The sequence below is a fragment of the Vipera ursinii genome (assembly GCF_947247035.1).
Source record: "Vipera ursinii genome assembly, chromosome: 8".
Classification (NCBI taxonomy): Eukaryota; Metazoa; Chordata; class Lepidosauria; order Squamata; family Viperidae; genus Vipera; species Vipera ursinii.
The window spans coordinates 2,142,388-2,163,312 of record NC_139519.1 but is presented as its reverse complement, the minus strand read 5'-3'; the positions used below and the strand labels follow the sequence as shown (position 1 = coordinate 2,163,312).

General features: G+C 48.8%; 1 protein-coding gene across 1 annotated transcript in view; it reads left to right on the top strand.

Annotated features, from left to right (window-relative positions):
- Positions 1-5,524: 5,524 nt before the first annotated feature.
- Positions 5,525-20,925, top strand: part of VAMP5 (vesicle associated membrane protein 5) — a gene marked incomplete at its 5' end in the record, with an annotated part of 36,012 nt that continues 20,611 nt past the window's right edge. The window contains 2 exons of the mRNA XM_083368869.1: positions 5,525-5,959; positions 14,402-14,905. Coding sequence (XP_083224995.1) covers positions 5,525-5,959; positions 14,402-14,905 — 939 coding nt within the window. The remainder of the gene's footprint in view (positions 5,960-14,401; positions 14,906-20,925) is intronic.

The window sequence follows — 20,925 nt, the reverse complement described above, 5'->3', positions numbered from 1 at the left end:
GGAAGGGGCTGATTGCTGGGGAATGTATTTGTTTTGCTCTGCTTTTTCCTCTGGGAAGATGCCTCCCTCCATGAAAAAGGAATGTGGCCTGAAGACATCTGCCTTATCTCCACACAACAGAGCCTGGGACCGTTGGGAAATAAGAACTGAGAGAGACTTTGAGACCATGACAAAAGACAACCATAATAAAATGAACCAAAAAATTAACAATTGAAAAGCCCTCCCCTAGAGTGGGGCTTTTCACCAGGCGCTAAATCACCAGGTTCTCAAAACAAAATAGCACCTATGGATTGGCTGGATTTCAAATGGATGGTTGGACACTGGAGATCTTCAGATCTTGTTTTTCTCTACTGCTATTACTAACTCTCAATAAAAGTTCCTTTTGAAACAATGCCTGTTTCAAGAATTCTGCTTTCTTAATGGATTGATTACATCCAGAATAAATATGGGACTAAAAAGTTTCATTTAGCATTTGAATAAGTGTTGATGTGATATTTATATTGCTTGTAGTCATTTTATAAGAGTTAAAGTGCGATAGACTTAATAACTTATTGTTGTTAGCATATGGTAGATTATGATTGTTTTTACTTTTATACCTTGTATTTAGCTCTGGGAAGTCGGGGAGGGGGGAAGGGGAGGGGGGAGGATTGGGCTGGGTTGGGAAGGGGTGGGTGGGTTGGGAGGGGTTGTTTTGTTAAAGATAAAATGTATTGAAAAACTTTTCAATAAAAAAAGAATTCTGCTTTCTTGGGAGATCTAATTGAGGCAGATCCTCTCACAGTTTCTGGCATTAAGCCAATTTTCACCTAATCTACTGTATACCTATACAATTGGTTTTTCTTAAAAAGGTAAAGGTTCCCCCGCACATGCGTGCTAGGCGTTTCCGACTCTAGGGGCCGGTGCTCATCTCCGTTTCAAAGCCGAAGAGCCAGCGCTTGTCCGAGGATGTCTCCGTGGTCATGTGGCCGGCATGACTAGACGCCAAAGGCGCACGGAACGCTGTTACCTTCCCACCGTAGTGGTCCCTATTTTTCTTGCTTAAGGGTAAAACCTTACTTGTCTTCTGGGGTATTGGCTATTCCTGCCAGCTTAGTGTTGTCTGCAGATTTGATGAGTTCCCCTTCTAATTTCCTCATCTAAATTGTTTATGAAGATATTGAAGAGTATTAGGCCTAAACTAGAACCCTGAGATACCTCATTGCTTACTTCCCTCCACGTGGATGTAGTTCCATTAAGGACTACACAATGAGTGTGATTTGTCAGCCAAATGTCTATGGAGACTGTCAGTCATCCAGGTCATAGTTGTCAAAAAGATGCTTTTTCACGAGGCAACTGGCCTTTTTTTTCTTTAAAGACATTTGGCTTCTCATCCAAGAAGCTTCTTCAGCTCCAACTAGGTGATCGGGAAGTTATACTCCTTGCAGACAGCTGGTAATTTGCATTCTTTTAGAGTTGTTGAGGCCACTTGGAGGTTTATCTGTCATCAGGGTCACATGAGTAGTGAAAATTGAACAGCCTTCTTTCTCTCAACAGAGCCGGAGGGATACAACATCATCTATCACCAGTCTACAATCCAGTCCTTTTAACATTTTCAAGAAGGCTTCACACATTGCTTTAATTGTGTTCTGTTGCTTGTGTCTGTTTTATATTGAATTCCAATATAACAAGGTCACTCTCCTCTAAAGTTCCTACAACTTCAACCCCCTCTATCACTTCTCTGTTGGTAAGAATAAGGTCCAGTATAGCTCTCCCTCTAGTTACCTCCTCTACCTTTTGGGTGATGAAGTTGTCAGCTGCCACTGGGCCTTCTTGTCTAAGAGCCTGTGTAACTGCGGCCTTGTGTGGGAGGAAGGCATGGTAAAAATTCAGGAGTCCCAAGAAGGCTTGAAGCTCCCCCTTAGACTTAGGGCAGGGAGCCTGCTGGATTGCCTTTAGCTTTGAATCCACCAGGTGAATGCCTGCGGCATCTATGTCGTAACCGAGGAACTCGATCAAGTCTACCCCAATCTTACACTTCTCTTTTTTTAGCTTCAGCCCCGCTTTGCGGAACCGCTGAAGGCCGGCCTTGAGCCATTCTGCTAGTATTTCCCTTGACTCCCCGGCGATGAAGACATCATCAAATTAGGGGCACACCCCTGGGATTCCTTGAGCGTACACTCCATCACTCCCTGGAAAAGCCTGGGGGCAACTTTGACCCCGAATTGGAGACGCTTAACCCTGAAAGCCCCCCTGTGGGTGACAATTGTCCGAGCATCTGCCATGCTGTCGTCCATGGGCAGCTGCTGGTAGGCTTGCACCAAATCTAATTTTGTGAAGATGTGACCCCCCTGCAGGGATGCCAGAATGTGGCTGACCACAGGCACCAGGTACGCATGTTGTTGAAGTGCACGGTTAATCATGCACTTGTAATCTACACATATGCGGACCTCCCCATTGGCCTTAAGTGGCATAACTATGGAGGTCTCCCACACCCCACTATCAACTGGTTGTAACACCCCCTGCTGCACAAGCTTGTCCAGCTCTGCATCTATTTTGGGTTTGAGGGTGAAAGGCACTCTCCGAGGCTTGATCCGTATCGGGGTTACTGTAGGATCAACGTGAAGGGCAATAGCCGGCCTCTTGTATTTTCCTAAACTTGGGCTGAACACATCAGCAAACTCGTGGCAAACTGCTGACAAATCCGCGGCTTGCATTTTGTGGATGCCGGTCACATGGATGCCCAAGGCATCAAACCAATCTAAGCCAATGAGGCTTGTGCAATGTCCTTCCATGACTATGACGTCTTGTGGATCATCAACCCCCTTGAACTGTACGTGGAGCGAGGCCTCGCCCTTGATCACCACACAGGAATTTGGGAAGTCTGTGAGCAAAAGGTTTGACGGCCTGAGCTTGGCTCGTCTGCCACTGCGGCTGCAAATGTGCTGGAAGGTCCCTTAGGAGATAATGGATAGGGCTGACCCTGTGTCCCATTCCATGCTGCATGGAACTCCCTGAAGCTTGACCTGAAGTCTAACCTTCTGTTTAAGGGGGCAATGGGCACCAGTCCTGTACACACTCCTCCGGCTGGAGCAAAACCCTACTCTGTGTTGCCCCGGGGCACCGGTACCTCTCCTGAATGTGTCATCTGGCAGCCCGTCTCTTTGGTGACCTCTGCAGATGGCAGCAATGTGGCTTGCAGTCCTAGCATCTATGGCGACCTCCACAGCCCATGCATCGAGGTAAGGGAACTGCCTTGTCAGCTGGCCATGGTCCCCTCTCCGGTTGCTTCCTCAGCTGGTTGATTTCGAGATCCAAGTCAGAACCTTCTGCGTGTTCAGTGTTCTTGTGGTGGACGGTTTCTGGGCTGTGTGTGTTCATGGAGGGCCACAAAGCTTTAACAGCCCCTCTGGCGGCTTCATTGGCCATCACCTCCTTCAAGGCGTCTTGTAGTGAGAGGGTCTCCTTTGTGAAAAGCTTCTGCTGGAGCTCTCGGTTGTGTAGGCCGCAGACTCGCCGGTCCCTCAGTCTTTTCTTGAGGTTTGCAAAGTTACATAGTCAATATGTCTGTCGGAGGGTGGCTATGAACTCAATGGCGGACTCTCCTGGCTGTTGCTCCCGCCACTCAAATGTGTGCCTCCACGCTATGATGGATAGTTTCGGCTCGAAGTGGTCCCTGAACTTCTTCAGATCCGTGTAGGTGACCGACTCGAGCAGAGCAGGGGAGACCAGGTTCTCGGCTATATCAAAGGTAGTTGGGCCGCATACGCACAGGAGTGTCGCGGCTTTCAACTGGTGTTCGCTAACCTCATTAGCACGGAGATAATTCTCGACGCGAGAGATGTAAGAACTCCACCTCTCGGGGTGTGCCATGTCGAATTCCTCCAGTTTCCCGACTTTCGCCATGGTGAGTTGCTTCTTGCTCGCAATGCCTTGTGCTGCTGGCTTCTGTGCTGGCCCTAGGATGGATCCTTAGGGTGTGGTGGTCTCCAGCGTGGCTTGCTGACAGACCGAGGGGGGGGGAAACATAGTTCCTGCCAGGCTATGGTGCCCGGCTTCACCCCCTAGTGGCTTCAGGCTCTCATGATTAAGCAGCACATCCCACCTTCGTTGCCACTGTTAAGTTCTTGGTTCAGTTAGGCATTGACGAGGCAGAGCGGTGAAACAGCAAGCATGTTTATTAAGTAACAACAGAAGCAGCTCTAATGGCTGCTGAACAGCTATATATACGGTTCACCTGTAGGCAGCAACCAATAGATTTAAAGTAACAATTCCCACCCAAAACATCTTGGAGACAGACAGTCTGGGTTGCAGCAACAAGAACCGTTAAGCAATCATTCACTTAAGTACAGCAATTAAGGACACTACATTGTGCAACTGATTGCAGCAATTAAGTCCAATACATTATAGAAACACATCCAGCCGGCTCTTTAAAAGCCCTGAGCAGATTTCGGCTCTTTAAAAGCCCTGAGCAGATTTCTTTTGGGGAAAAGCATGACAAATCTTTGTCCCTGGGAAGCAGATTTGGTCTCTGTGGGTAATGGTGACACGCTGGTGTCTGCTATTACCCTAAACACAGATTTCTGTATATCTGTGGAAACATGAATAACTCTGGAGAGAGTCTTTAATATTTTATTTTTTCCCCTCCTACCTGCTGTTGCTTCAGTGAGTTCAACGAACAAATGATACTGATCTGCTTCCCTCCAGCAACTGCTGGTGACCACCGAAGTCTACAAGAAGAGCGAGTGCCGATGTGATCCTTTCACCTTCTAGCAATGGAGAACCAGCCCAAAAAGAGAGGGAAGCCCCCTGAAAGCGATATTTCTCTGGGGCTGCAAACTGACGGAGCCACTGCAGGGCTGATTTAGTGTGTTGCGTTTGAAGATAATGTGACGGTTGGTGTATGTGACCAGCAGATCAAAGCCAACACTGACACCTGTCTATCACCAGGAATCCTTGCAAGAAGAAATAATAATTGAAGAAATAGTTGTATTCTAAAGAGTGACTTTAAGTTCCGAACTTAAGTAAGCTGCTAGGGACCTACACTTTCATACTTTGTATGTTTTGGGTCCATTCAGGAAATTCAAGATTGATGGCTTAAAAAAGCTACAAGAGTGTTGTTACCATTTCTGCATTTCCCAATAACAAAATACTTAACCTTTTAAAATGAGCTAGCTATGAAAACAGTTTTTGGGAAACAAACAGCTTACAAAAACTGTAAATGAATTACATATTTTTTAAAGGACATGGAAAAATATTTGTGCTTACATCACCATCTTTGGCAAGTTCCCTGCCACACCGCCTATTATTTGCTTCTAGTTCCTGTGTATTAATCTCTTGAGGCCCTGAACATACAAAATAACTTTCTATAAAATGGCATTCTATCAAAGGAAAGCACAAGAAAAGTATTCTAACTGGTTGCACACAGATCTTAAGACCTGAATAAATTCACTATTCACCAGGAACTTGTCTTTTTAAGTGTGCTGAAATCCCTTCCGGCCAAAGGACCACCTAGGAACATCGTGATGGGGTAGCCAGCACCCCTGGCATGCACTCCCAGAGCCGAGTGGGACGGTCTGCACTGGCCGCATTTCCACGCCCGCATTTCCCCAGCAATGCTTCACCAACACTCCTGCCCTGCCTGCCACTCCCAGCCGATTTGCCGAGGGACTCCTGTCACTGCGAGTTTTGCTTCAGCGGGCCTCCCGGTGGCCAGGCGGGAGAAGCGGCAGAGGCAACAGCCCGGCCAGCGCTCACTCCCATCGGGGCCGGACTGCCTGTGCACTCGCATCCCAGCCCATTGGGGGAGTGCTACGGCCCCGCCAGCAGCCACAGGACAGTCAGGAGGGGTCCCAAAGGGAGTGCAAGTTGCGCCCACAGCCGGAGCCTCGGTGGCCCTGCAGCAAAAGTGCAGCCGGTGGCCCCTTCCCCCCAGGAGACCCAGGGCATGCTCCAGGACGATGGGCGGGGGGGTGTCTCCCAGGCAAGGTGAATGTTCTTTGGGGAGCCCTCTTTTTATCAGCTTGCTTTTTATAGGTCTCAGAAGTCTTTTTTAAAGCAGTTTTCGTGTTTCTCCAAACTTCTTCCCACCCCCTCACCCATTGATCAAGTGTCTGGGAAGCAGAGGGCATTTGAGGGTATTCAGGTATTGGGCTGAACTCTTTTTCCTGTGGCTACTCTGAAAGGTGCATAGCCAGTGCTGCTGTGAACAGAATTATTGTAAGCCACCTCTGCAAAAGGGAGGAGGTCGGTCCAGTTTGTTTATTGGTATGAAACATAACATCTGAAATATTGCTCCACCATCTGTAAATGAATTAATGAAATAAGATAAATTCTGCCACTCCAGAGGACTATACCAAGAATTAACCTCTTTGTTGTTGTTAGTTGCGAAATCGTGTCCGACCCATTGCGACCCTATGGACAATGTTCCTCCAGGCCTTCCTGTCCTCTACCATCTTCTGGAGTCCATCTAAGCTCACGCCTACTGCTTCAGTGACTCCATCCAGCCACCTCATTCTCTGTCGTCCCCTTCTTCTATTGCCCTCAATCTTTCCCAGCATTAGGCTCTTCTCCAGTGAGTCCTTCCTTCTCATTAGGTGGCCAAAGTATTTGAGTTTTAGCTTCAGGATCTGGCCTTCTAAAGAGCAGTCAGTGTTGATCTCCTCTAGGACTGACCGGTTTGATCGCCTTGCAGTCCAAGGAACTCGCAGGAGTCTTCTCCAGCACCATAGTTCAAAGGCTTCAATTCTTTGGCGCTCAGCCTTTCTTATGGTCCAGCTTTCACTGCCATACATTGCAACTGGGAAGACCATAGCCTTGACTATACGCACTTTTGTGGAAAGGGTGATGTCTCTGCTTTTTAGTGTGCTGTCTAGATTTGCCATGGCTTTCCTCCCCAGGAGCAAGCGTCTTTTAATTTCTTGGCTACAGTCCCCATCTGCAGTGATCTTGGAGCCCAGGAAAATAAAATCTGTCACTACCTCCATTTCTTCCCCATCTATTTGCCAGGAATTGAGAGGGCCAGATGCCATGATCTTGGTTTTCTTAATGTTTAGTTTCAACCTAAGTTTTGCACTCTCCTTCTTCACCCGCAACAAGAGGCTCTTTAGTTCTTCTTCACTTTCTGCCATTAGAGTGGTATCATCTGCATATCTTAGGTTGTTGATTTTTTTTCCGGCAATCTGAATTCCAACTTTTGATTCATCTAGCCCTGCCTTTCTCATGATGTGCTCTGCATATAAGTTAAATAGGCAAGGCGACAGTATACAGCCTTGCCGGACTCCTTTCCCAATTTTGAACCAATCAGTAGTTCCGTGTCCAGTTCTCACTGTTGCTTCTTGACCCGCATATAGATTTCTCAAGAGACAAATAAGATGGTCTGGTATGCCCATCTCTTTAAGGACTTGCCAGAGTTTGTTATGATCCACACAATCAAAGCCTTTAGCATAGTCAATGAAGCAGAAGTAGATGTTTTTCTGGAACTCTCTAGCTTTCTCCATGATCCAGCGTATGTTGGCAATTTGATCTCTGGTTCCTCTGCCTCTTCGAAATCCTGCCTGTACTTCTGGTAGTTCTCGATCCACATACTGCTGGAGTCTAGCCTGTAGGATTTTAAGCATAACTTTACTAGCATGAGAAATGAGTGCAATGGTGCGATAGTTTGAACATTCTTTGGCACTGCCTTTCTTTGGAATTGGAATGTAAATGATCTTTTCCAATCCTGTGGCCACTGTTGAGTTTTCCAAATTTGCTGGCAAATTGAGTGTAGCACTTTTACTGCATCGTCTTTTAAGATTTTGAATAGCTCAGCTGGGATACTGTCACATCCACTAGCTTTGTTGTTGCTCAGCTTTTCTAAGGCCCACTTCACTTCACATTCTAGGATGTCTGGCTCGAGGTCAGTGACCAATTAACCTCTAGAATCCTCCTTTTTCCTCTCTATTGGCCCAGATGGGTAGAATATTTAGAACCCAGAGCTAAACTTCAGCTGATTTAGTCCAGATCATTCGTTAGGGTTTTTTTCTGGCAGATGTACTAATACATAATGCTTGACTACCTTATCTAACCAAAATAGGCTAGAACAGGGGTGTCGAACTCAATTTCACTGAGGGCCACATCAGCATTGTGGTTGCCCTCGGAGGGGGAGGTTGTGTGTGGCCAGGGTGGGCGTGGTCTACTGGATGGGCATGGCTGGAGTGCATGTGGCCTACTGGGTGGGCATGGCCAGTTCTACATCGGTCATGTCAAGGGTGCCTATGGGGGCCTGGGCAGGAGTGGGACAGATCTGAGGGTCTCTGGCAGGAGATGGGACCAGGGCAAGTGCCAAGGCATGGTCCACTGGAGGAGCCTTACTGTTCCTCTCAGGTCATGCGGGGGGGCTGGACGGTGGCACGGAGGTCAAATGCCCAGCCCAGCGCTCAAGCACCCACGGCACTAAGCCCAGCCCCACTTCCCCAATGGGGCGCTCAGCTGCAGTTACCTCCTCCTCAAGGCTGCTGCTGCTGTGCTTGTTTAATTTAATTTAATTTAATTTAATTTTATTAAATTTATATACTGCCCTTTCCCGAAGGACTCAGGGCAGTTTACAGGGTATTTAAAATCAAACAGTACGAAATACAAAAGTTAAAAAACAATTTAAAAAGATTAAATTATCCCTTAACTAAAAACCTCAGTTAAAAATTCTCAGCCTGGGCCGGAGAGCTCAAAGAGCCAGGTCTTCAGGTCCCGGCGGAATGAACGAAGGTCAGGGGCGGTCCTAAGCTCCACGGGCAGCTGGTTCCAGAGGGCAGGCGCACCCACAGAGAAGGCCCTCCCCCTGGGTGTTATCCGCCGGCAATCTTTTACCGGCTGCACCTTGAGAAGACCCTCCCTGTGCGAGCGCACTGGACGAAGGGAGTTTGATGCTGGCAGGAGGTGTTCCCTCAAATATCCCGGACCCAGGCCATTTAGGGCTTTATAGGTCATCACCAGCACCTTGAATCTTTAGCCAGGTTGCTCATGATGGGTACGAGGGCAAAGTCAAGAGGGTGGCCCACTCCCTCTCCATGTGAGGAGACCTGGCTTTGTATCCAAAGCTTCCTTAGCAATAGGATGGGAGACCCCCCCAGGATAGGCCAGAGGGAGGGGGCAAGGGAATGGTTAAAGGGCAGCAGGGCAGGACTAAGGCTGGACTTCCCTCAGACCCTCCCTCTCCTTCCCTCCCTCTCCTTCCTTCCTTCCTTCCTTAGAACAGAGTGCTGGGAGCCTTGGTGGAGCAGTGGGCTAATGCCTCCTTAAGCAACACCAGCTGCCTGCAATTAGTGCAGGTTCGCATCCCACCAGGCTCAAGGTTGACTCAGCCTTCCATCCTTCCGAGGTAGGTAAAATGAGGACCCAGATTGTTGGGGGCAATAAGCTGACTTTGTAATAATGCCGCTTGGGGGCCCCCGAAAGCCCTAATAAGCCGGCATATACATAGAATAAAGGCTATTGCTAAGCACATTGGTTTGTGCTTAAATTGTAAGCCGCCCTGAGTCTTCGGAGAAGGGCAGGATATAAATGGGATTTTATATATATATATATATATATATATATATATATATATATATATATATATATATATATATATATATATGTGTGTGTGTGTGTGTGTGTGTGTGTGTGTGTGTGTGTGTGAGAGAGAGAGAGAGAGAGAGAGAGAGAGAGAGAGAGAGAGAGAGAGAGAGAGAGAGAGAGAGAGAGAGAGAGAGAGAGAGAGAGAGAAATGTTAACTATTTAGATTACCTTGCTGGGCCCCAAACATGGGGCAAATCTTTATTTCCTGTTTTCAGCCTTATCTCAAAGGCCATCGAACAGGCTGTAGTCACACCGGACAGTTCATATATTTGTGTAAATTACTAACAAAGAATTAAGGGAGACTGAGATGCATTTCTGACTGATGAAGACTAATGAGTCAGAAATGCATCTCAGTCTTCCTTAATTCTTTGTTAGTAATTTACACAAATATATGAACTGTCCGGTGTGACTACAGCCTGTTCGATGGCCTTTGAGATAAGGCTGAAAACAGGAAATAAAGATTTGCCCCATGTTTGGGGCCTAGCAAAGTGTTGTGACTCAGGGCCAGCCTGTGGGTCCGACAGTCGGCTCCGATGTATCGGATGACTCAGACGAGGGGGAGGAGGGAAACGAACCGGCTGATGATGGTTCGGAGGCTTTGCAGAGCCCTCAGCCGGGGACCTCTTCTCAGCTGCGTGAGCCCGAGAGTGCGGAGGAAGATGACCCACAGCTGGCCCTGTTCAAGGACGCCCGACGCAGGAGGCAGTCGAGCAGGAACAAACAAAGAAAGGTTGTGGGACTCCTCGGGAGGAGGCACAGGGAGACCACGCCCTGAGCTCTCTATAAAAGGAGTGTTTGGGGAGGGGCTGGTTGCTGAAAGCAACTTTTCCGCTTGAGAAGATAAGCTCTAGTGTTTTTGTTAACTGCGTAATAAATCTTGGCAGAGGCCTTTTAGCCTTGGACGCTCTCCAGTCTCTTCTTTCTGAATAGGGGTTTGCCTTATTACAAGGCCAGAAGAGGGCTGGTTCAGAACACAAGGTAATCTAAATAGTTAACATTTGACACATATCTCTCCCCTTGCAGAAAGCTAACAGAGCGAGAGACCCTGTGGCTCAAGAGGTAAATACACTGCCTAACGTGCAATCAGCCCAGGTTCGAATCTCAGAAGGGTATGTCTGACTGATGAAGACCAATGAGTCAGAAATGCATCTCAGTCTCCCTTAATTCTTTGTTAGATCGCCTGGAAATGGCCAGCACATGGCCCTCGCCTACTTCATGTATCCAGCTTGTTGGGCTCTGGGGGAGGGGATGCCATGAGCAGCATGAGAGTCAATGTTACCTGCGCAATGCTGCCCAGCCCCCAGCCTGCCCAGTTTTGGCAGGCAGCAGGGCGCTCTCCTTACAGTGCTGAGAGGCTGAGCTGGGTGGCACGAATCTGAAGAGAAGTGCAATGCTGCCCAGCCCCTAGCCTGCCCAAAGTAGGCAGGGCCATGTGCTAGCTACTTCCAGGCAATGGTGCATTTCTTCATTCCTCACAAAGGGTGATACCTTCCCAGCATGTACCCAGGGGGCAGTGCTGACGTGGCAGGGGCCGGTCCTTCGCTGTTTCCAGACGGACTTGTGGAGCTAAGCCTAAATGTATTTCAGCATAGATAACCACCATGAAATTGTACATTGGCTCCCAGCTGGCCTGGGCCAGGGCCAAGGCAGCAGGGGCCGTTCCCTCAGTTTCCAGGATGGCTTTGCGGGCCACATGAAACCACTTTGCAGGCCGGATCCAGCCCCCGGGCCTTGTGTTTGACATGTCTGGGCTAGAAGAAACTATTCAGCTGAGCTAGGATAAGGTATAGCATGCTTAAAATGATTTTACCTATTATTTCTTTGATACTGTAATTGTCACATTCTTACTCATGAGGGCTGTTTCTCAGTTCAGATGAGAACATTTAATAATGGCCAAGCAGGGGTCATGGGAAATAAACAGATGAATCACTGCAATAAACTGGCAGGCAGCCTAATTTACAATGGTTTTGTGTTCTGCATAATTAGGGTTGAGATCTTGAACTACACATTAGGAAATGACTTGGGGTTACAATTAAGGGATTATAAATAACTCCTTATTTTTCCTCTTGCAAATGAACATATTTGTTTGTTTCTTGTATTTGCTACTAAATATTTTGTGGTTAAATGTTTTTTTTCCCTTTTTCCTTGACTTACAGCAAAATTGTTTCTTCCATTTTCAAATTTTATACTTATATAAACCCTGATTGTGGAGGTGGAAAAATGTTATTATTCTGTGATTTATTTTAAAAATGTAATATATCCATCAAATTAAACTCCTGCAGATAAGCGTGTGATACTTTCAATCTACTGGCATTAAACACAGTTAAAACAGTGCTGCAGTCTAATTAAACTGTCATCCATCCCACTTGGTTTAATTAGCAAAGAAAGACTCCTGGTTCATTTTTTTCCCAAGGGTATACTTTACTGAGAACAAAGTGGTTACAGATTAGAGCAGACAGAATCTGTTGGCTTGGTGCAAAAATGATGTAATTAACTTCCCAAATATCCAATTAAAAATTCTCATGTTGTTCTGGAAACAGACCCTGTTCATGCCTTTCCCATCTCCGCATTCCTTTTGCTGACGTTGTGCTTGATTGGTGCCCCTCACAATCAGGGCTGGCTCTGCTCTGCTTCAAACCTGACCCCTCCAGCCACCCACATTCCAATATCTCCCCCTCCTGCCGTTGCAGGTGTCAGGCTGGCAAGATGCAATGCAAAGCAAGTAGCAGAATGGCAGTCATGACAGAAACATATAAAACTCGAACAAAATTGCCAACCATACTTATCTGATCCATCACTAGAATAAAGTGATGGACAAACACACAACCTATGCTGGGAATACATAAAGCAGAACGTAATTCTTTTCTTGTACTTGATAATTTGTTATTACAGAGGTCAACAACTGTTGAGCAGCTCTGACACGCACTCAGTACCCAACTGCAAGGACTTTCCAATCTGGCATCCCCAAAATGTTGGGATCTGGATGCCATCAAGAGGGAGCTCACGGTTCCCACAAAGAAAAAGGCATTCTGGAGGGGGTGAAAAAGCACCCCACCCAGAAGGAGCACACTTGCCTGTCAAAGCGACGCCTGTGTTCCTGCTGCCCCCGGTTGCATCATGGAGAATGAGGCACCAAGAAGTCTTCAGGGTGAAGGCTTGTTCCTAGCACAGAAGCAGGAAAGGGGAGCTAGTGGCAGTGAACTGGCCACACCAAGCTGGCTGTGGTGAATGTCTATGAAGATTCTCCATCATCCAGGTCATGGTTGTCCCAAGGGTGCTTTATCAAGAGACAACTGGGCTTTCTTGGTTTTTCTTTGAAGATGTTTCGTTTCTCATCCAAGCTCTCAGAGCTGAAGAAGCTTTTTGGATAAGAAGCGAAACGTCTTCAAAGAAAAGCAAGTAAGTCCAGTTGCCTCTTGAAAATGGCCCTGGTGAGTTATCCTACATCTATCCTTCCTTAGCAGACTCTTTTGCATCACTCAGTCCTTGCTGTATCATCTGGCCAATCGTGTGGAGCTATCAGTGCATGTGAGGGGGGGATGAGGTAGCATTTTTTGGAGATTGGGGGCTCCCTTCTTGGAGACAGATGCCATCCTTGCAGACCGAGTGGTGTCCTAGTGAAGGTGCAATGCCTAGTTTAGCTTCCATTTGGCTATCCTTAAAGAAACATCTTCTGTATCTTTGCTGAGAAGCAGGTTGAGCATCAAGCAGTCCAACAGCAGATTTTGTGCCTTGACTGCTCCATACTTAGAAGCGTGCAGCAGCTCCTCCTCCCAGCCCCTCATTTGGAATGCCTTTGGGCCCTGGGCCCACTGAGCGTGTGTGCCAGTTCTAGACCCGTCCTGTGTAAATTGCTGGAGAAAAGCAACACTTAATTATTTCCAGAGCTCCAGCGAGAGGAACTTTTACTGCAGAAGGTCACTGCACGGTAAACAATCTCTGGTGATTTCAAAGTTGTCCTTAGTGGGGTTTGATTCTCCCCAGAATAGCTCCTGAAGGTGCCATCTAGAAAGTCTCTTCCCTTCCCCCCCTGTCCAAGATCTACAAGGGCAGGTGCGGATGGCAACGGAGACGCTCGGCTTGCTCTGCCTCACATCTGCTCCTAGCAAAGGAAGCCTTGCCTGCCCCCCCCCCGTCTAACTGAGGGATGACTGCAGAGCAAGCGGTCTATGAAAATCTACTTATGCTGCCCGCCTGCCCGCTCTTATCCAGCACCATCTCCACCCCCCAAACTATAGCACTTGGAACTAGGACTAGGAACAGCAAGAATGGCAAAGAAAGTAGAGAACCAGAAAGACCGCCATCTTGACTGAGACGAACGTGGATTAGCACAGAATTCACCAAATACTTGTCTGACCATCAGGCGCTGGCCACTGGCTCCACAGGAAGCTCCCACCAGCAGATTCTGAGAAATGCTAGAACAGCATTGAAGGACACCAGCCGGGTGGTGGGCCATTTAACATACTCAAAGATGAAGGCTTCCTGGAGAAGAGAAATCCAGCCCAAGGAGGAAATCTAGCTGACTGTTGATGCTGGAGCACTTTTCATCAAATCGGGTGGGGCAACTTCAGCTAAATTGAGGCCGGGCAGTTCGAGGGGGGGGCGGGCAGGCTGCTTCCAGCCCAGACGGCCCAGGAACGGCTCAGCGGGACGAGCTGCCGCTCCGAAGATTCCTGGCCTGGAACCAGTCCGGCTCTGCTGCCAGGAGGCGCCTGGCTCGGAGCGGCCTTCCGTTCCCAGAACCGCTTCGCGACCGAATTCAATTCCAGTCCTCCTGGAATGATACCAGGAGCCCCCCGAAAACCCCGCTAGAGGGGGGCCTCTAGTTTAGTTTCACGGCCTCTACCGCAGTCCAAAGCGGCTCTCGGGCCTGATCCGGACAGGCGGAGCCCCGATCTCGGGTGCTGGATCGGAGGACGGGAGGGGGAAATGCCACCGCTCTCGCCTCTGGAGCCCAGCGGGACCCGCCGCCGCGGAGGCCCCGAGGCAGAAGAACGCCGCTCCCGACGGTCAGAAGTTAAGGAGGGCGGGAAGCAGCGGTCCCTGCAGCCCAGGCGGGGCGGGCGAGCGGCGGCGGTCTTCCGCTCGGGGCTCCTGGCCGGCGCGACCGTCCGCGGGCTCGCGGCTCCGCCAGGGCTCCGGGAGGCGGGGAGGGCGGCCCTCGGCCTGCCTCGAGGCGAGCGCCGCGTCCCGCCCCCCGAGAGCTCCGGAGGGGCGGCGAGCTGTCGGGCAGCAGCGGGTCCCGCCTACTCCTGCCCCGCGGGCGGCCAGAGGACGTGCTCCGGCTGCTCCCCGAGGTCCGCTCCCGCCGCTGCAGCTCCCGGCGCCGGCCATGGTAAGTGCGGAGCTCCGACGGCTGCCTCTTCTGCCCCGGGCGCGGCTCTCGCGCGGAGCGGAGCCTCGTTCCTCCGCGCCCGCTGCCCCGGGGACTTGTGCGGGCTCGACGGGGCGCGGGGACGCCCCGCCTTCTCCTGGCCAAGAGGCCGTCTCGGGTTGCCGGCCTTGGAGGCTCTCAGTCTGGCCGGGTATTTCTCGGCCGCGGCGAGATGGCCTCCGTGGCCTCCTTGCGGGGACGGCTCCTCGCGGTGGGCTCCTGGGCGGCCCTGGCCCCTCCTGGCCTGTTCAGCGCGGCCTTTGGCGGCCCTCCGGTTCCAGGGGAAGGCAGCCGTCAGCCCGGTTCTGCCTCGGGAGGAATTTCCTGTAGGGAGGGTAGAAAGACCGGCTCCACTCTGGTCCCTGCCGGCCTTTGGAACGCCCCTAGACGGGACGATCCAGCTGGCCTTGCCCCGGGAACCCCCGCAGGCCCCTCGGCCTCCCTTCGGGAAATGTCCCGACGCCTTTCAAGGGTGGAAAGCCGCATCTGAGAAAGCGCTTTCCGCGGTCTGGGGCACGAGGCCGGCCAGGAGGACGGGGCGTTTGCCCAGCCGGTCTCACTGGCGAGTGGGCAACTGTATGAATCGATATAACTAATTAAACGGCGAATAACCTTTGGAGGGGCCGCTGTCTTGCCGTCCCTCTGGCTCCGGAGACCGAGCTGGCACCCACCTGATGGGGGTAAAAGGCAAATGCCCGGCGGCAGCTTTTTGCCTTTCACTTTTTGCTTTTTGCCTTTTGCCTTTCACTTCCTCCGCTGCAAAGAGCCCGGCGTGCCCCAGGGACTCTGCTCCTCTTCCGCCTGCATCAAGGAGGTTCCCCCAGTGTGAAGAAAGGTGCGGGGCAGGGAAACACCCAGTGCCCAAATGCGGAGCTCAGCCCCTTTCAGATCCCCCCTCTCCTGTGGGGTGCTCAGCCTGAAGCCCTTAGTTCCCCACTTCCAGCAAAAACTGCCTGTCCGAGTGGCTTTTGAGTTGTTATGATTAAAGAGGATAACAAATAATTTAAAATGAATTTAAGTAAAATTTATTAATTCTGGCCCTACTGATTTTTCGTATTGCACACCCTCAGCTTCCTTGCAGTTTGAAGTGATAAAGAGGCCACTTGGTGCTTTTAATTAGCCATATTGGTGTACTTATGCAAGTTGTTAGACACCTGGTGGGCACCAGATTTCTACCCTCCCTGCCTCCCACCCCAATCATGTGCAGGAAAACAATGGGGATCCAGGCCCTGCTCCAAAACTATGCTGCCTCAATACATGGCACCTGTGGGGCCCAGCATCACTATTGACTCAACTGCAGCGAGAGCTCAGCGTGAGAGAGAAAGAGGGGATGTAGTTTGTCTGAATGTGTTCAGAGTATGTTAGTGCTGAAGGTCAAAGCCTCTGGTTCATTTCTCCCCCAGGACATTATTAATGATCGAATCGTGGGATCTGTGGCTGTCCTTGCTCTGGATTGGCTCTAGAGTTGGTCCCACTGGGCCTACCCTGGCAGTACCTGGCACTGACAATTCAGAGGTGCTGCGACTGGAAAAAGCCTTTCGCGCAGCAACCTCAGGTTGAGCTGAGTTTTCCTTCCATTGTATGAGTCCAGAGAATTGTGATATCAGCTTTCAGTCTCCACTCCTTGTCCACAGCCTGCACCTCGGGGCTGGAGCCCTGTGGAATCGGCCTCTGCCCATTTCCAGGGAAGGGAGCCTGTTCAGCCAAGGAATAGAATAGAACAGAGCTGGAAGGGACCTTGGAGGTCTTCTAGTCCAGCCCCCTGCTCAAGCAGGAGAACAAGTGACTGTCTTCTTAAAAGCCTCCAGTGATGGAGCGCCCACGATTTCTGGAGGCAAGCTTGTTCCACTGGTTAATTGTCCTCACTGTCAGGAAGTTTCTCCTTAATTGCTTCTCTCTTTGGTCAGCTTCCAACCATTGTTTCTCATCCTGCCCTCGGTGCTTTGGAGAATAGTTTGACCCCCTCCTCTTTGTGGCAGCCCCTCAGATACTGGAATACTGCTATCATGTCTCCCCTGTTTCTTCTTTTCTCCAGACTAGGGAAGGAGGGAAGGCAGAGAAAGAGCAGCTTCTGGAGGCTCCCTGGCTTGTGCCTGCTCCTCCCTGGCTGTTTGCAGAAGTGAAGCTCTGAAATGCACCTTTCAGGGGCTGCTGCTTCTCTGCTGCTCAGTTGCTTCACGGGTGCAAGTCAAATAACGGAAACTTCTGGCTGCCTTCAAATGAATCTCTCCCGCCCACAGGAAGCCCCGCATTTCAGACGCTGCTTCCTGGCAGAATCTCCCCGGGGCTTTCCTTGCCTCCTGTTAACCAAATACCCGAGGAGCTGGCACTTCCTTCAGAACGAGACTCTCAGTGGGAATATTTGAAAAGTTTCCAGCAAGGATTCCTGCACACACTTTAAGGCACTTTGAAAACACATTCTCTGCTATGCAGCACAAGATGGGATCACAAAACAATTTTAAAATTGTTAATTTAAAGCAAAGGTACAAAAAAGTACTATGCCTGGTAACAAAGGCAAAACCTCTTTTGAAGAGAAGAGAGAGATTAGGAAGCGGGTTCGGTAGCAGAGCTGGACCAGCAAACATGCCCCACCCTGATGCAGAAGTACACGTCCTGACCTGCTTGACGGTGCTTCTCAGGCTTCAGGAAAACACAAATCCTGATACAGCGATAGAATGACCAGCTACTGACCTCAGTCGGTTTTCACTCAAGTCAATTTGGGGAAACAGATGGGAGAGCCACGCACCCAGTGCGTGCAACTATCTCTCTGGCTTTCTCAGCTACACCTCTTCCCATAAGCTCATCTCCACTTCAGTCCCACAAAAGAGTTTTTCATTTCTTGGCTCCAGAGACCTTGATGGACTTCCATCTGCATCTTCACCCACAATCCAGATGAACGATGTCAGTTTATCAAACAAGTTCATTTCCTGGACCTTTTGGTGAAGCTGCACGATGGGCATAAAAGTAGTGCCATAAATGAAAAAGTCCAGCTACCACCCTGAACACAGTGAAACATCAAATCGGTAGCCCAATCCTGGCAGAATAACCGAGTTGGAAGGGATCTTGGGGATCCTTGAGTGCAACCCGCTTCAGGAGAACCTAGACCATTTCACCTAACTAACCACGTAGCCTTATTGGGCCAAACTTGTTAAATAAAGCATTTCTCAGTTTAGAATATCTCTAATGAGCAAAAATATCAAACAGATCAATCAATCCAACAATAATTTATTAGAAGTCTCATCCAGAACAGAAAACTATGGAGCTTCACTTTTTGTTGCCTTTGTGCTTATTCCACTGAACAGCCATCTTGTAGGGCTGGGTTGGAAGACCATTTTGGTTCGCGGGCCCACTGAAGTGTTGAAGCCAAATGCTGGTAGGCTGGGGGAATAGAACTTGAGAGAAGAAACTTATTTTAACAGAGGATTACTACCAGAAATGCTGGGCCAGAAGGCCAGCCAGGCAAGTTAAGGCAAGGAAGAGTCATTGCTGAGCTCTTGGAAAGAAGAACTGAGCTTTACTTGAAGGCAATTTTACTTTATTTCAGTAAGTGGCCATGCTTGACCTACTGTCAAGCAAGTGGGCAACGTACAAGTACAAATCATATTAAAGGGTTTCTTTTAAAAAAATAATGGTGCTCTGTTGAACAGTGTGCAGTGTTTTTCATTTAATTCCCAAGAGATGCCTTTGATCACACAGGAACATGAATGTAGTACAAGAATGCAAATCTGTAAAGCAGCTGCATTTTCCTGGGACCTCTTAGCAGCTGTGAAAGTTTGTGTCCAGGGTAAGTGCCGAGTCCCTGAGAGGCTACAAGGTTCGGTTGAGTTTGTGGGAATGTTGAGGTTCTTGACAACTCAAGAGGAGGCCCTTCCCTGAAGCTTTTCCATCCAAGGCTTCAACTTTGAGTCCACTGTGAGAGGTTCCTTCCCGGGCACAGAATCTGCCCTGCAGTTCTTTGGCAGCCCGCCAAAGTTCTTTTCCTTGGAAAGCCCCAGCCCCCCCCCCCCCCCCGGCTGGCTCCGAGACCTCCTCTCCTGCTGTTGCGCTTCAGCCTTGGCTTGGCTGCCCTCTCTTCTCTGGCTCCTGTCCACAGAGTGCGGAGGAAGGTTTAGGGAAGGCCGGGGTCGGATGGCCAGTGCCAGAGAAGGCTTTGGTCTTCTTCCCAGGCGGATTGTCAGTCGCAGGCAATCAGTAAATATTGTTGGGTGTTTGCAGCAAGACAGCCAAGTGCATGGATAAAGAGGGTTTTCAGAAGGAGCGCCATGGCAGGCGGCTGCAGCAGGTTCAATAGGAACAGTAGTGGCAGGCTGTTGGTTCCAGAACCCTTAGGGGGACAGTTTGCCCACATTGCAAGTGATGCAATGAGATTGGGGTCCCCCTTCTCCTGCCACCTGGAAGGCAGGCAAGGGAGGGAGGGAGGGAAGGACAGAAAGTAAGTGATTTGTTGTCTAGTTGAAATAAAATTCACAAGCCAAAACATCCAAGAGAAAACAATGGCAATTTATTTGTACCTCTTTGCAAAGGGGGTGCTCCTGTGCATGCAAGCAGTGGACACACCTTAAATCTTCAATATTTATTTATTTTATTTTATTTTAATTCCATTTATATCCCGCCCTTCTCCGAAGACTCAGGGCGGCTTACAAGCTTAGCAGTATCCAATATCCATTCTTTATATTCTCCATTGCCATTACAAATTTACCTCCCACCTCTTCTTCATTGGCTTTGTAATCATACTGTAATCATGTTGTCACAACCTATCCAAAGCTCCTAAAGGGAATACGAATTTCCTTTTATGGTTGTTAGTTCCTAGGGCTTGTCTCTAAAGTTGCTATCGTATCAATAGATTCTGGTTAGGATTCTGGTTAGGACCGGTTTTCAGCAGAGACCTTCCTAGATGCAATTCTCAAGTTTCAAGCTAAGCTCATGAGATTAAAATGTATGCAATGTATTTGCTTCACAAGCCTGCATGTCCTCTCACAGTTCTGTAAAAACAGTAAGCTCTTTTTCCCACAATCCCTCCTTTTTCTTTTCACAATCAGTATTGATTTTACACTCATATTTCTCGAAATTGTTTCAACATTCTTCCAGCCTCTTCACTCTCATCTTTCATTTTCCATCCAACCAAGCAATCTTTACAACTTATCACCATCATTGGTCCAAGCTGCATACAACAACAAACCATCATTCCAGTTATCAGTATTAAAATTCCCAACACTATCAATTGTTTTACCCATCCGGCCAATCACTGAGTCCTTCCAAGGGATTCCAGCCATCCCTCCCTAGGCCCTAGCCGTTTCTTGTAATTCATTTACTTGTTCATGATGTTTCTCAATTAGCTCAGAATAATCAGGTACTTCTTCACTAGTATTATGTATCCAAGTGCAACAACTATGATCAATTCACTCTGCACATAGTCTACAGTACTCACAGCAGCGGCTAAGCTCTCTATTTCTAATTGCTGCCTTAACAACGTAGTCCTCACTATTTTTAATTCTTCACTTAGTAACATTATATCACTTTGAGTTATGTTTATTATTTCATCCATAATATTGGTGTAATTATTTATTCTTTTCATTATTTCCCATCCCCATCCTGTAAATGAAGGGGCTAAAGTCCACCATCTGTCCTCAGTTTCAAACAAGTTATCTTTTTTTTCCTCCTATTTAACAAATATCTGGGATGTTCTGGTGTGAATACATGTGTCTCATCCTGCACCTCCATTACCGGCACCAACTTGGCAAGGTAACACCATCGGATTCTCCTCATGTTTGTATATTGGAAACATTTGTTTTCACAACAGTAATGAATGTTATTTCCCACACTAGGCATTAGCAACACCGTTGTGCCTTTCTGATCCTGCATCCTGGCATTGTTCACAGCCTCCAAAGCGTGGAACCACTGATGTGGCAGATCATCTCCAGTCCAATTCAGATAAGCCTCATACAAAGATTTTTTCTTGGATGATTGAAACAAACTTCTGG